Consider the following 15383-nt stretch of genomic DNA (forward strand, 5'->3'; position numbering starts at 1 on the left):
GCACACAAACCAAGCAAAGGGACACCCAGTGAAGCTCTCGCACTTTCACACTCGAGCCTCTAGTCTAGGGCCTCTTTTTCACGGCAATGCGCCTCTCAGCTGGAATTAATTGGGCAGAGGCCAGGGCAATAGAGTAGGTATCCTCACTGGGTGTTTGCAATGCCAATCCGCGCCTTCCCTGTTTTCCAGTGCAGGCACACGCGTGAACAGAGTGCCATGACAGCATTGACGGGACTCCCAGGCCTGGCACTGTGCTGATGCCCCCGCTGGGTCACAGCAGCTGACCCAGTGGTGGTGAGTGCAAAGATGCTGCACCAGTGATCCTCTGCACCAGCGCGGGGCCGTGCATCGGCGAGCCCTGTCCCACGTGCAAGCGCGTTGAAGCCTACTCTGGTAGTTAAATGAGGTTTGTGACTTCTAGGCGCTCGCACGCAGCCCCCTGTGGCGAAGTCACTCGTCCTTAAAATTAAATTGGTGTGATTATATAACCCTGGGCGGCCAACTACGCTATGCTCGCGTAGTTTGTGCTACTTCGCGCTACGCGAATTGCACATAGCACAGTGCAAAAATGCGTAGCGTAGTTGGCATTTTATGCTCGCTCGCGGTCCTAAACGTCAAGTTGGTGACCGCGAGCGAGCAAAAAGACATCCCGGCGAGACTTTTTCCTTGTTCGCGATCGGCAACTTCAAGTTGGCGATCGCGAGCGTGGAAAATAAACCTCCCGGCGAGATTCTCAACACGGGGAGCGCTCGTGATGAGAAACTACCAGTCTGCGTTGAGAAAGCTGCCGCTCGAGTAAAAATCTACTTGAGCGGCAGAAAACAGCTCGCACTGTGCGAGATGCTGTTTTCAATGATTGCACAGTGCGGACAAGCATCCGGCACTGTGCAATCATCCCGAACAGCGCACTACGCAGTTCACGTAGCGCTACGCATATCTCATGTAGTGCGAAATGCACTTCGCGTAGCTACGCGTAGCGCTACTACGCAAACTACGCCCAGTGTTAGTGATTATCGACAAGCCGTTCGTTTCAAACCTGCCCTAGGCTAGATCTTGACTGTCACCCGTGTTGGACATGCAAAGCAAAGTCATCATGCCAAACTGTAAGGTGGCCCGCCCAGGTATAGAATCCTTTGTTGTACTTTCCTGGGGAAGAGAAACTCTCCAGAATCGAAGGGGGGTGCGCAGACTGTGTCCTACGCTTCACACTAACAGTTCGAGTTCTTTGCAGTGTGTGGGAATAAAAGTAGAACCTAATAATATACAGTAGGCCCAGGGCATAACACAGGCCCCCGCTTTGCGGGGGAGGAGTGGGCACGCTCCAGGGAACCCCTCAATCAGTGGATCCAGGCCTCTTCATTAATTAAATGATGCGCGCAGATGTCTCCGCGGTCTTCAGGGTGGGGGCTACAGATTGCATGAAGGTGGGTTTGGGAATCGTACTTGTAATAGCGCAAAATACTTTAAGTAATGCATAAAAATGCCTGTATGTATAACTCACACACTGGTATGTCACCAGATAACTATTACGCCCTTGCTGCAACTTAGCACAACATTGCTTCTTGCAATATGTTTTCCAGCCTATAGTTAACTAGCAAATAAAAGTGATTTGTACATTTTAGTTAATCTTATAAACTAGGGGTCCAGTTAGAATTTCACTATGGCTGTCATTCTGAAAATGTTATACTATTTCAAACCCTAAAAGCCCTTTGTGCTAGCATTCCTGCCCCGCCCTACATCCCCTCTGACTAACAATCTACTCCTGTGTTTCTGGGCCTCTTCTCTCAGCCCTGCATACTAGGTGCTCATGAATAATACTGTTAGGCAATATCATGAGAGAGGGGTGTAGGTGGTAGGCTGATATGGAGCAAGGAAATAGAGAAAGAGAAATTAGGGGAAACACCTTGATAAAGGGACAAATAGAAAAAGTGATTATGAGCGAAAGAAAAATTAAGGATGTGAAATAGCAGATGGGTATAGAAAGGAAAGACAGAAAGAAAGACTGGAAGGAAATAAACATGAAACAAAATAAGGGAGAAAAGGCAAGATGGAAGGGTGAAAGGAATGATGAAGGATTTAATGAATAGAGTAGTGGAAGAATTGATAGAGGGAATGTTGAAAGGATGGATGGAAGAGTGAAAAATCAATAGGTGAAAGGGTGAATGAATTGAAGGGTGAAGAATAGATAGATTGGGAAGAGTGAAGGCTGAATATTTTAAATAATGTGTGGATTGATCCATGGATATGATTGATGGATGCATGAAAGAAAGGCTATAAATATGTACATATGAAAGGACTACAGTCTTCCGATCGCATCCACCTGTCATTGTTGGTGCACAGCAGTGGGAGCAAATCCCACTATAAAAATGCAAACAGCCCTGCGTCGTGGTCACACACAGAGGAAAGCTCGCACTCCGAGATATAGTTGCTGTAGTAGTTTATTCCAATGTTTATTCAAAAGACTGAAGTCTTTCTACCGGAATGATCTTTGTGGTGTTATTTCTGATATTTGTATGTGTTGATCATCTTCATTCCTTAATTTTGCTCGCAAGAAAGTGTCACTCATACTCATTGAAATGTCACTCATAATTACACTGAAATTATGAAAATGTCACACATGGCAATCTGAAACCTTGGCAGCTATGCCACCAGCAGCCCCCGTTTTCCAGCCTCCAGGGGCCCCATCAGTGTTGTAGCACATACAGGCAGCACTACACTCTCTCGCTGGCAGTGGTTGCACCAGTGAGTTGCCTCATAACAGTCCTACTTCATATATTAAATGGTGCGTGCCGCATGCTGGTGGTGCAGGTGACCTGAGCTTTGAGGCCCAGAAACAAGGGTTATTGAAGGCAACTGCCTCGAGTCCAGAGACCATTTGCGTATTTACATACCTTTGTAAACTGGTTACACTGGCTTAGTTTTTTTCTGGTTCCAGTACCCCCTGGGCCCCCACTCTGCCTATTCATTGCATTTGAAATGTACATTTACTGCTGTAGTGTGAGAATGCATTTCATGAAAAGGAATATAAAGTAGGGTTGCCAAACAAAAAATGCCAGCCATGTGTTTAAAGAGCCTGGAAAGACCTCGTCTTGGCACTAAATAGGGTTATAAATAAAAAAGTATGTATTCATTTGTAATGTGACTTTTCTATCTTTGTTCCCTTTAATTATCAGTCATGGATCTCATAATTCAGGCAGCCCTAGAACACAATTAAAGTGCATTCTATTTATATTTGCTGTTCGGAGTATACACAGATAAGTGCTGATTATACGGCTTTAGGTGACTGCTTATTTTTGTCGGTGGGGCAAAGTGGTAGGTGGTGGGCCAGGCCGCTGGAGGGGGGGGCCCCCTCATTGTGCTTTGCAGGGGGGCCCCCTCAAGTTTCGTTACGCCACTGCAGGAAGGTAACAACCCCAGCAGTCTCAGTCATCTACATTGAGATCCAGAACCAAGGTTGAAATATCAAAATCATAGCCTGAATGTCCTGTACTCTTTGCTTCAGGGGATAGGCATGACATCATACCGCGTCTTGAATAGCTTCAATGAACAGGAGCCTCTGCAAAGGAACCATATTGATCGTAAACCCCATCGAGGTTCGCAGTCACTTGGAGATGGCTGACGACTGCCTGGTGCAAGGCCACCTTCAAAAGTCAGTCATTCAGGTAGGAAAGACTGGGACCCCTCGACCCCTGAATATTTGCTGAAACCACCACCATCAATTTTGTGAACATTTGAGGGGTGCTGGTGAGGCCAAAGGGGAGCTCTGTGAATGGAAAATGCTCCTAGCCCACCGCAAACTGCAGGTAGTGCTTGCGAGCCGGCAGGACAGGGATAAGAAAATAAGCATCCTGCAGGCCCAATGTCACAATACGGTCTCCAGGGCAGACAGAATTTGGTCTAGCGTAGTGCATCTTACATTTGTCCTTCCACAGGAAGGCTGAGAGAAGGCAAATGTCTATAACATGATGAAGACCCCCATCTTTCTTCGGCACAAGGAAGTAGCAAGAGTTAACATGAGCCCGGTAACACGGAGGCCGGAACTATTTCTATGACCTCTTTTTCCCCAAAGGGCCTGCACTTTCAGCTGCAAGATGGACAGATGGCCTCCTGTCAGCTGTCCTGAATGTGGTGGAAGATGTGGTGAGGTGGAAAGAAATGGGTAAATGTAGCCTGATGGACAATTTGGAGAACCCACTTGTCTGAAGTCAATGCTGCCTACCCTTGGAGAAAATATCACATCCTGCGTCCGATAGAGTTGATGTCTGCCAGCAGGAACACAATAAAGTTGTTTTCTGGCTGCAGGAGGGATGGGGAACTGAGCTCCATGTTGGCCCTGCTGTCCTGAGAGTTGTCTATGAGAAGCAGAGCCTCAGCCACTAAAGGCTGAAAAGCCTGTTGGGCTGATAGAGGAGTCTGGCGTTGGCAAATTGGTAATCCCAACTGTAGCCATAGAGAGAGGCGAAATTGCTGGTGGAAATGTCTTGTGGGAGCAGAAAGACCAAAAGATTCTGTTGTGGATCTGCTCTCCTTTACCCGTTCCAGGACAGAGACCCCTTTTTCACTAAAAATGAGAGAGACGTCAAACGGAATGTCCATTAAGAATGCTTGGACATCCCTGGAGAAGCCTGTAGACTTAATGCAGGTGCGGCACTAAAGAGCCACACTACTGCCCAATGCCCGATCCAAACCATCGGTCCCATCTAAGTCAGAACGTATGACAAACTTCGCAGCATCGTGACTGTCTTGAATAGCCTGTGTAAGGGATTCCTGAATGTTGCCCGTAACAACTGGTAAAACCTGTTCCACTATATCGCTAAACACAAAAGAGGAGCAGCCTAGGAGTAATTCACTGACCTCAGGACAAGGCTCGTAGAGGAGAAAATTCATTTTCCAAATGTCTATTCTTTCTGATTCATCATAATCATGTGCAGAGAAGGAAAATCATTGGTACTGACCTTGCTTGTGGACACTTGTATCACCAAGCTCTCTATTATTGAGTTTCTGAAAGAAAGGTTGGGTCACCTGTTGCGAGACGATGGTGAAGAGCAACCTGTCTATTACCAGTTGGACCTGAACATGGCATGTGCCTACAAGGCTATCCATAAGGGCTTCATCAAATTTCAACAGGGGGTCTGTAGAAGTGTGGCCGAAGTTAGCACACTGGTCTTCACTTCCATAGGGTAAAACTATAACTCTAGCACTTCTGCCGAACTTCGCTTAACAACTACTATGGAGACACTTTCTTCTGTGGTAGGGCCGGGGGTAAACACTAGGCCAATATCTTTAGGTAACCAGCACAGGGGGTGGCACAAAGACCGAAGTTCACATTTGAGTCAGAACTGGACCCAATATGGATTGAAGGGGCACAGACAAGTGCAGACTCGCCATCAGATGTCCGACTGGAGGACCCTGCAGATCCCTGGGGCCTGAAGGGACATCAGAGGAGAGAGTCAATTGAGTGCCGAAAATGCGCAGCATGGCCTCTCTTAAGGCCCCTACTTGCTGCAACACTGCCAACGGACCTGGAAATCGAGGTGTGAGAGACTAGACTCTAAATTGGCTCCAATGGTAATCAGGGGTTACACAGGGAGGCCTGTTGATGCTCTTGCGCCCTCTCTGGAGTCCAAGAGAGGTGGGAAGGGGCCAATCCTGCTTCAACATCTTATGCTTTTACTTGGACTTACCTTAAGTCATCAAGCGTGATGATCTGCTGCTGGAACGGTTTAAAGAGCGGGAACGGGACCTTCCATTCTAATTCAACTGGTCAGAAAGTGGAGCCTTCTTGTGTTTGGTGACTTACTGTTTAGCCTCATGGTCCTGTATGGCATTTGGGTTCATCTAGGCTCAGTCATCACAGTCCCGGGGTCGTGCTCTGACTCCAGGCCTTATAAGCACACTTTGTGAGGGTCTGTCACAGACATCTCTTTGTGAGAGTCCCTACACGCTTCAAAGCCTATTGTCTTGGGGGGGGGGGGGTCACATTTTCCCTTGCACATTCCTAAATTTTGTATAATATTTGTGTTCTAAAGACCAAAGAGAAGCGCCAGATCCACATCTGTAGGCCTCGAAAGAATGGAAATGATATAAGTGTGCATGGGTGGCACTTACATGTGGCTTCACTCGTCACTTCCAGAGCAGAAAGGCATTGGTTCGGAGCCACACTATGCCACTTACCGGTGCACAGATGTACAACTTTAACGTTTCCGGATCCAGTTTGACACCTGAGGAATATTCATCAGGTAAGGAATCTACGGTTAGAGGTATCCGTCAGAATACAATGTTTATTAAAAAAAAGTGATAGTCACCTTCCTGCTACAACTGGAAAAATCCAACAAATTGAATTCCTTGTGGGAAAAAAATGAAAGAACATATAAGATGGTCATAGAGAAGACGTAAATTGGTGTAAGGTTATTCATACTTTATCCACTGTTTTAGGATGACTTATACTATTTTCGCCAAAAATGATACTCACTAGTGTGCTGAAGGAAACTGAAACTCTAGGCACAGGGGGTGAGTGGGTTCTGGTGGGTATTCTTACACGTTTGCCCAAAAAAGACATAACAAGACATCGGAAATCAATGACTGCTTCTGTATATGGGGCCTGTTTGACCGTTAGTGACTGGTGCTTGAAAATGGAGGAGACAATTTATCAATACAAAGAATGCCCAAACAAAAGCAAAAACTATAGTGACCATGGCACTAAAATTAGATAGTGCCTAGGTTCTCTAGCACACATTGGTTAAGCTATCAGCTTGGAGAAAAGGTCATCCATTACAAGCTGTCAATAACGGAAGTAAATTAAGCTGCCAGTTTTGCTTATTATTGTTGAGAAAATAAAACGATTTTAGAAAAAATCTTCTCGTGTGGAGGTCAGAAAGAGAAAAAATTATGTATTGCAAGCATTGGTAGTATGGAGCTGGCCCCTTCAAATGGAAGACTGTGCACACATACTAAAATGTGTTTTGTGTAAGGGGGTCCGGATTGGAAAAACATGTAATTGATGGTAATCAAAAGATAGCACGTCAGCACATAGAATTTCGCTCCACATCACACTTATTTTTTTGTACAAACATAACCTCTGCAATAGCTAAAATTGTGTCCTTTGCTCTAAACTCAAAGGCTAAATATATGTAAGGAGAGATACTGTACCTGCTGACAGGCAGGGCTGTAACAGGATACAACTTTAAACATAAGGTCATAACCTCCAGAGAGGAAATAACTCCCTTAATTCTAGCAGACAATTGGTCAGGCACTAGTGACAGCAAAAATGCTGTTTAAAGAGCAGCAAACAATTTTACTTTGATGGATGTGGCCAAAGCCACTTTTCCAATGGACCTGTAATCCAATGTTGAGAAAACAGCCATAGGCACAGCCGAAGTGTAGGTACTGGGTGCTAGCAGGTGCATATTAACGTTTATATGATGAGCAGCGTACACAGAATGATTACTGTAAGCACAGGAAACATCTAGTGCCAATTTTGGCACACATTATGAATGCTAAAAACCATAACACGCTCAAGTCAATAATGCATCAGATATGAACTGCAGGAAGCGACATACCTTCTGTGAGCTGGAGTTATGACCTTACAAAACAGCCTCGCCTGCCCAAAAATTAATAAAGACCTGCAGCGAAGACCGAATTTAAGTTATGCTTTGAGTTCTCAGCAGTCCTTACCTTTTTGTTGTTCTCTTTAATATCTTGAGGATTCAAGGACTTGTAGTCACTAGGGAAGAAAAGAGCACAGTCGGTATCCATAGCGTTTGAAAAGCTGCAGTTTTAAAACAAGCTGAAAGAAAACATTTGACATACAACAACAGAATTCAATAACTAGAAATTTCACAGCAATTCAATCAAGGAAACTAATAGCGTGGAAAATTAAAGAGAAAAAAATGAAAGAAAGGAAAAAAAAGAACAGCTATTACGTGTTTTAACGCCTGAAGCCTTCTATCTAACAACAAAGTTAAGGAGAGGACCAGGGGCTAGCCTTGACAACCAAATTTACCAGGCGGTAATCCCTTGTTGTCAGTGTACAAAGAGCTACAGGCTTATTTGTCTCATCTCATTTCAACAATAACAGAATTTTCATAATCATCTTGGAAGTCAGTTCTTTGTATGAGATTAAGAAGGAAAATAAATCATTTTAAAAAAGAGCAGGGGGCTTACATGAGGGATAAAGCCATGTTTGCAATTTGCACATTCATTTCTTCCCCCCAAAAACGCATCTCTCCGAAGTGAATGCCTAAGCAGTACTCCAAGCCTTTTTCAGGAGTTTCAGAAGTTTTTTCCCCACAAAAAAGTCAGGCTTTGAGGGGCCAAACTTACATTAAATCTGGTCTGAAACGGTGTAATATTGCACAGAAGGCCAAGCCATTCCGCCACGATGTGGTAAAATTGGTTATCTTTACGCCTCTGTAAACCTTCGTAACTTCTTTACACCAGACGAGCAGTGACTGACTAGCATTTGGCTTTCTCCCCAAAACAGGACTTGGTATCGGGCTTGGCTGCAGAAAAACGACAAAAAAACAGACATAAAAGAAATTACTGCGAGATGATAATTGACATTAATTGACCTCACTAGTTGATCTGCATCCTTTGATGTCTGGTAGGGTCATTCAAAGCTGTCATTTTACAATGGCTCAACCTGCAAGAGACACATATCTGGAGTTATTATCTTCGGTTCTTGCCCTTGGCACCTGCCACTGAAGAGAGTGGATGCGCAGAATTACTAGACGGGCTTCTAAGAACAGGCGGAGAGCGGCACCGCTGGAAACCGCGGGTTAACTTGCTTCAGCAGTACAGTCTGGGCATGCTACACACCCTCAGAAATATGTTTCAAATGCGGTCATGTAAAGGCATTCTTTTCACTTTTACCGAGCAAAGGTATTCAGACTGGATCAAAAGGCCGGCCGAGGAAGGTCAAAGCTGCTCTCCTCTTTCCAGCACATCAAAGTCATTTTACAGAGCATTATCTTACTAACAGACAGTACTACAACCAAGCCTTCGATATACACAAGGTGGCTTATTCCCTTCTAAGCAACTCTTGATTTACTCACCACAACAGCTGCTTTATTAAGAAACTTTGGGGTCAATTTTTCAATTTTGTTTTGTTTTAACCTTTTTTTTAATTAACACAGACCACGCCCAAGTGAATATCATTTTGTAATGGGCAAATACAAGCAGTGCGATTGATATGCTCCTGGGGACAGTTGCGATCATTTCTGAATACAGGATGAACTTTATGAAGGGGTGAGTGGACAGAGAGCTATGGCTCATTGCAAGGTGAATGCTTCATCAACTAGTCAGGCTTTATTCTCATGCCAAAGTAGGTGATCTGTAGGCCTATGTAAGTGCTAACACATCCTCGAGCTCTTGGATATACCAAACACCCAGAGGAAAGGGGTGGATTTACCAGTATCCCCCCAAAACATTTTTCCAAGTCATCACGAACGAGAAGAAAGATACATGTCACCATTTTCTCCCCGTTATATGTGAATTCGAAGTATGCGAAACATAATTCTTGTAGTCACTTGTGTTAAGTAACACAGAAAGATCAAACAAAATTGAAGAGAAAGCAGACGAAAGTACCTGAATGCCTGATCAAATAATTCAAAGATATAAAATATTAACATGCACAAGTGGTTATTTTAAAGTTACATGGCTGAGGAAAGAGACTATGGAATGCTGCTTATATGACATGGAGACACGATGGATTAACTTAAAGTGCTGCAACCCAGACAGTGTCAAGAGTCTTCAAGAAATCTAATTTAAAGCTCAACCACGGTGACACAGACTGTGACTGGAACCCCTGGAGACAAAGGAGCCTCAAGCACATAAGGCTTTCAAAATTATGAACAAAATTTCACATTTTACTCTATCAACAGTGACACTCATACAGAACAAATATTGCATGAGAAGAGCAAACAGTAGCAGGCGAATCAGAAACTATAGCGAAGTTTAAATAAAACACGGGAGCCATTATTAATAGTGGTTCCACTTCCGGAGTGCCACTCCATTCTCTTTCTTACCGTCATACTCATCCCAGTCTTGACCCTCCTCAATGAGAGGCACGTTTAATTGGGAAAAATACACACGTCTCATTCCCTAACACAGTATAAAGGCAACGACAAGGGGCGTAACGCAGACCCCTGCAGCGCAGTAGGGCCCCAACCCCTCAGCCCAATGAATATCCGTGAGATATGGTAGATTTAGGGCCTCCTCGTTACATTCTGAAGGGCGGCCCCATCATTGTGCTTTATGTCACTGGCAACGCCTACTTTATTTTAGCAGACTTTAACTTCATATCTATAGTTCATACTCCTCAATCAGCAGAATTTACTTCATTGATGGTACTCAAGTTTTCTAAGAACTGCGCTCAAGGATTCCTACAATATATCTTGCAAATACTGCTAACAGAAAAGTGTGTTATATCTAGCACTCATTTTTTTGTACTAAAATTACATGTATTCTGGTTTGCATGACTATGCTTCTCCATAATCGTTTCTGCACCTTACCAGACAGTTTAAGTACACCTCGTGGACAGGTCACACACAAACACACACACACACATACATCCTTGTGGGGACTATGTGTGGACACTTGCCTTGTGGGGACTAAACTTTCCTAATGTTTTAAAAATATACCAATAACAGAAAAATGTAAAGAAAAAATTCATAATACTGGATCCTACTTCACATTTGCAAATATATTGTTATTTAGTCGCATGCACAGAACCATCCTTGTGGGGACTTCAACGTGTGTTACCATCTTTGTGACGACTTGTTTCAATTATTTTTGATTCAACACAGTCATGGGCACATGGCTAAATGATTATTTTATCAGAAATATGCACAATAACATAATAGTCTTTTCAGAACTGAATGGCTACACATTTCCTTGTGGTACACAATAGAAGGAGTATGCTAAGAATACACCTGAAAATATCATATATCAATTTCAGATTGGAATTTATAAACTATATGTAGCTCTTTGTTTAGTGCTCAAACTCTTATGACATAAGGGACTCACACATGGATAAATTAAACAATGGAATGTAGCATTATGGGCAAGTAGAGCTCAGCAAGCTTACTTCAATTTATGTCTAAGTAGCTATTGGACCACATCTCCCTTGGAATAGCATATAATGTTGATATCTGCAAAGGGATGGATTGTGATGATACCCATAGCGGTCACATATGATCATAGAAGATTTATAGACTCTTCAGAGATGCTGTCTACAACCATGATGGAAGTCCCCCACAGAGATAGTATGTGAAGCGAATGATGTTCAAGTCCGCATTGTGTACGTGTACAAATATTGGAATGTTCAAGTCCCCACAGAAATGGAGTGTAAAAGTAATCTTGTTGAAGTTTCCTAAATATAGTGTGCGATTATAGTGAAGTTCAAGTCACTATTGAGATAATGTGTAGGTATTGGGATGTTCAAGTCCCCACAGAGCTAGTGTGTGGTTACTAGGATGCTCAAGTCCCCACAGAGATAGTCTGTGCTTATAGAGATGTTCAAGTCCCCACAGGAATACTGTGTGGTTACTGGGATGCGCCATTCAAAATCCCAAAATCTTGGGAGAAAAAGCAATATTCAAACTATAGTAACCAGAATGCACTGCTGCAATACGCCATGTGGACGGGACTTTAATAACATTTAAATCACGAGCAAATATGCTGCTGCATTTCCGCTGGAGCCATTTCCTGTGATTAAGGGCGAGGACGCCCGAAAAGCGTTGGGATTTTGAATGGCGCATTGAATCCATCTGACACTGTGTTTCCGAAGTTGTGTGAAATGCGGTCCTGTGAATAAAAGAGTGAACACACGCCGTGTGAGGTGCCTTCAATTTTGGGAATCTTTCGATTGGCATATGTAGCGGCCTTCCCAGGTTGCGAAGGCACCCCACTGCGGACGACCAGGTCCAGTTGCGTCACTTGTACGTTGCCGATTGGAACGGCGTGTGAATTCTACAGGATCTTTACAAAGCATGCCAGCAACTATGTGACTATGCAGTCTCCACTGTGGTTTTTAATTTTATGAAGGAAATTAAGCAGCGGCTCCAATCTTGGGCGAAAAAGCAACATTCAAACTATAGTAACCAGAATGCACTGCTGCAATACGCCATGTGGGCGGGACTTTAACAACATTTAAATCACGAGCAAATATGCTGCTGCATTTCCGCTGGAGCTATTTCCGTGATTGAGGACGTCCAAAACGCGTTGGGATTTTGAATGGCGCATTGAATCCATCTGACACTGTGTTTCCGAAGTTGTGTGAAATGCGGTCCTGTGAATAAAAGAGTGAACACGCGCAGTGTGAGGTGCCTTCAATTTTGGGAATCTTTCGATTGATATAGATAGATATATATATATATATATATAAAACTCCACACACTTCTTCTCCTCGAAGTATACACAGACACCAGAAAGATTGCAGTATTCAAAATCGGTTTAATGCACTGCACGAACAACGCGTTTCAGCTTTCGCCTTGCTCACGTTACATCCACGTTTTTTTTGAGTAAAGTTAAATACATTTCATGAGCGCAAAAATAAACAACAGACTCTTAGCAACAAAGGATAAACAAAGTGAGGAAATGGTAAAGGTGGCGGCCATCTTGGCCTAGTATACAAATCCACTCAAAAGGGTGTAAAATACCCAGTACCATATATAAGAATATACTATATATATGGTAATAAATGCAGAATAACACAAATTCTCAAAGTAACTCTATCCAAAAATGTCAACTTAGGGGTGTAAACAAAGTCACACTGTCAACTAGTGGTCAGTATAAGATAATCTGTAAACAATAAACCCATGTGGGAAAACCTCCAATGATATTGCCACTAATGCAGACCCCAACCGATGCGTGACATTCTCATGGATGTACTACAATATCGCCCCAGTGGGCATAATGTAAAACTGAATTGATGTTAGAAATATGAATCAATGTAAATCGAGGAACAGCAGTGCCACAGCATAATCCAATACCATTTTCTGAAAAAATAGAATAAAATAAAATTTAGTATGTTGCAAGCAAAGATATCAATAAACACATAATGGCAATTCCACATATTAATTATGCAAGTGTACAGATAATTCTTCACTGGAATTAAGTCCTTTGGGGAACATTGTATCGAAATCCACAATATATCTCGACTCCAATTGTCTGAGATAAAGCAATTTGTTACCTCCACGTACATTATCAATGACAGCATCAATCACCACCATTTTCAACAGTCCTTCATTTTGTGCGTGTTGTTCAAAAAAGTGTCGGGCAACAGGATATTGTTTGTTGTTGTGGCGTAAAGCTCTTATATGTTCTAACACTCTCTTTTTTGCGCGATGGATAGTGCTGCCGATGTATGCCTTATTGCATGGACAAGTTAATGCATACACACAGTACATTGTATTACAGGTTAAGGCTTTCTTAATAATGAACTTGCTGTTCATACTGGAAAATTGTACCTCCATACAGTCCACACTGTTTTTGCAAGCCTTACAATTTTTACAACAACGGAAGCCCGGTCGTCCTACATTCTTTGAAGATGTTAAACTCGTTATTATGTTGGGACTCAGCTCGTATCTCAGAGAGTTACTTCTATTAAATGTAATTTGTGAATGGCTAGTTAAGTATTTATTGAGATTGTTGTCGGTCAATAAGACATGCCAATGTTTATCCAGAACACGACGCAAATCCTGCGCCTGTCCTGAGTATGTAGTAATAAAACGTAAACTCTCTGTTTCCGGTATTCGTTGCACAGGATGCAGTAAATCCTTGCGTGCAACATCATCTACTTTTGCACACGCTTCTTTGATCGTACGTAAGCTGTAACCTCTATCTTTGAAGCGTTGTATCATATTGTTTTTTTCATTTTCAAAACTACTCTCCGTACTACAGTTGCGCTTAGCACGCAGTAATTCCCCATAAGGAATACTGTATACTAGCTTGCGAGGGTGGGAGCTGGAGGCACTCAATATACTGTTCCCAGCGGTCTTTTTACGGTACAGGTATGTATGCATGGATTGGTCTTTGATCTCCACTGTAACGTCGAGGAATTCAACAGAAGTCCTGCTGACGTGTTCAGTGAACACCAAATTATATGGGTTGTCATTCAATGTGTTCACAAATGCAGTAGCAGAGTCTAAATCACCATTCCAAATTAAAAAGATGTCGTCAATATAACGGAGCCACAGGACACAGTTGGAGAAATCATCCAGCTGTGTGGCCACCTGCTCCTCCCACCAGCCCATGACAAGATTGGCATAGCTGGGGGCGAAGCAGGTGCCCATCGCTGTGCCCTGTGACTGCCGGTAGACGACATCAAACAGAAAAAAGTTGTTTGTCAGACAATATTCGATCATATCCAAGATCATTTGTGAGTGACATAGATAAGAAATGGAACGGGTCTTGAGAAAATGTTGTACAGCCTGCAAACCCAGCTGATGTTGAATGCTAGTATACAGGCTCCCAACATCCAGGGTAACCAAGGTGTAATCAGGTTCCCAGTGAATCCCATCAATGATCGTTAAAAAATGGGTAGTGTCGCGCAGATAAGCCGGTAAAGCAACAACATAGGGACGTAAATAGTGATCGATGTACCGAGAGGTGTTTTCTAGCAAAGACCCAATTGATGACACTATGGGTCTACCTGGGGGATTAACTGGGTCTTTGTGTAATTTGGGAAGCAAATATAACACAGGTATCCGTGGGTGAGGACATCTGAGATAATTATATTCCTCCCACTCTAGTAATCCCCTCTCTCTCCAATCCACTAGAAGTTCCCCGTATTTCACATTTGATGCTGCAATGGTCCTTCTATCAGACACTGCATAACATGTCTGGTCACTCAGTTGTCTGACGCAAGTAAGCTGATTTGTCCAAAATGACAACATTGCCACCTTTATCCGATTGACGGATAACAATGGCATTGTCCGTTTTTAAATTATGCAATGCTTGAATTTGATGCCAGTTTAGATTTTTCTCACAGGCTGGAATCTTGCTATATCTCATTTTTTTGAGGTCATTCAAAACACCCCTTTCAAAAACTTCGATTGCATCACACACAATATTAGGCAGAAACACAGATTTAGGTTTAAACTGACTACCTGGATTTACATTCATATCAATTGTAAATTCATCCAAGTTCAAACATTGATCACCTTCAGAATCTTCCATATTAGATATAGCATATAAAACCTCCATATCATCAACATTGAGGTTACTTAGTGGCATGCTCATAGGTGTTACAACAGTTTTGTTGTGTTTAGTTTTAAACCATTTTTTCAATTTTAACTTGCGTGAAAAGTAAAACAAATCAATTCGTGTTTGAACATAGTTAAAATTAGAGGTAGGGCAGAAGGACAAACCTAGGCCAAGGA

The 15383-nt window shown here is 42.9% G+C and overlaps 1 protein-coding gene across 4 annotated transcripts in view; it reads right to left on the reverse strand.

The window, feature by feature from the left end:
• Window positions 1-15383, reverse strand: part of EHBP1 (EH domain binding protein 1) — a 2118711-nt gene that overhangs the window by 916833 nt on the left and 1186495 nt on the right. For all 4 annotated transcript variants that reach the window (XM_085612564.1, XM_085612565.1, XM_085612563.1 and 1 more), the window contains 2 exons: window positions 8323-8501; window positions 7675-7723 (listed from right to left, as the gene is read on the reverse strand). In XM_085612564.1, coding sequence (XP_085468690.1) covers window positions 7675-7723; window positions 8323-8501 — 228 coding nt within the window. The remainder of the gene's footprint in view (window positions 1-7674; window positions 7724-8322; window positions 8502-15383) is intronic.

The sequence above is a fragment of the Triturus cristatus genome, chromosome 6 (genome assembly GCF_964204655.1).
Source record: "Triturus cristatus chromosome 6, aTriCri1.1, whole genome shotgun sequence".
NCBI lineage: Eukaryota > Metazoa > Chordata > Amphibia > Caudata > Salamandridae > Triturus > Triturus cristatus.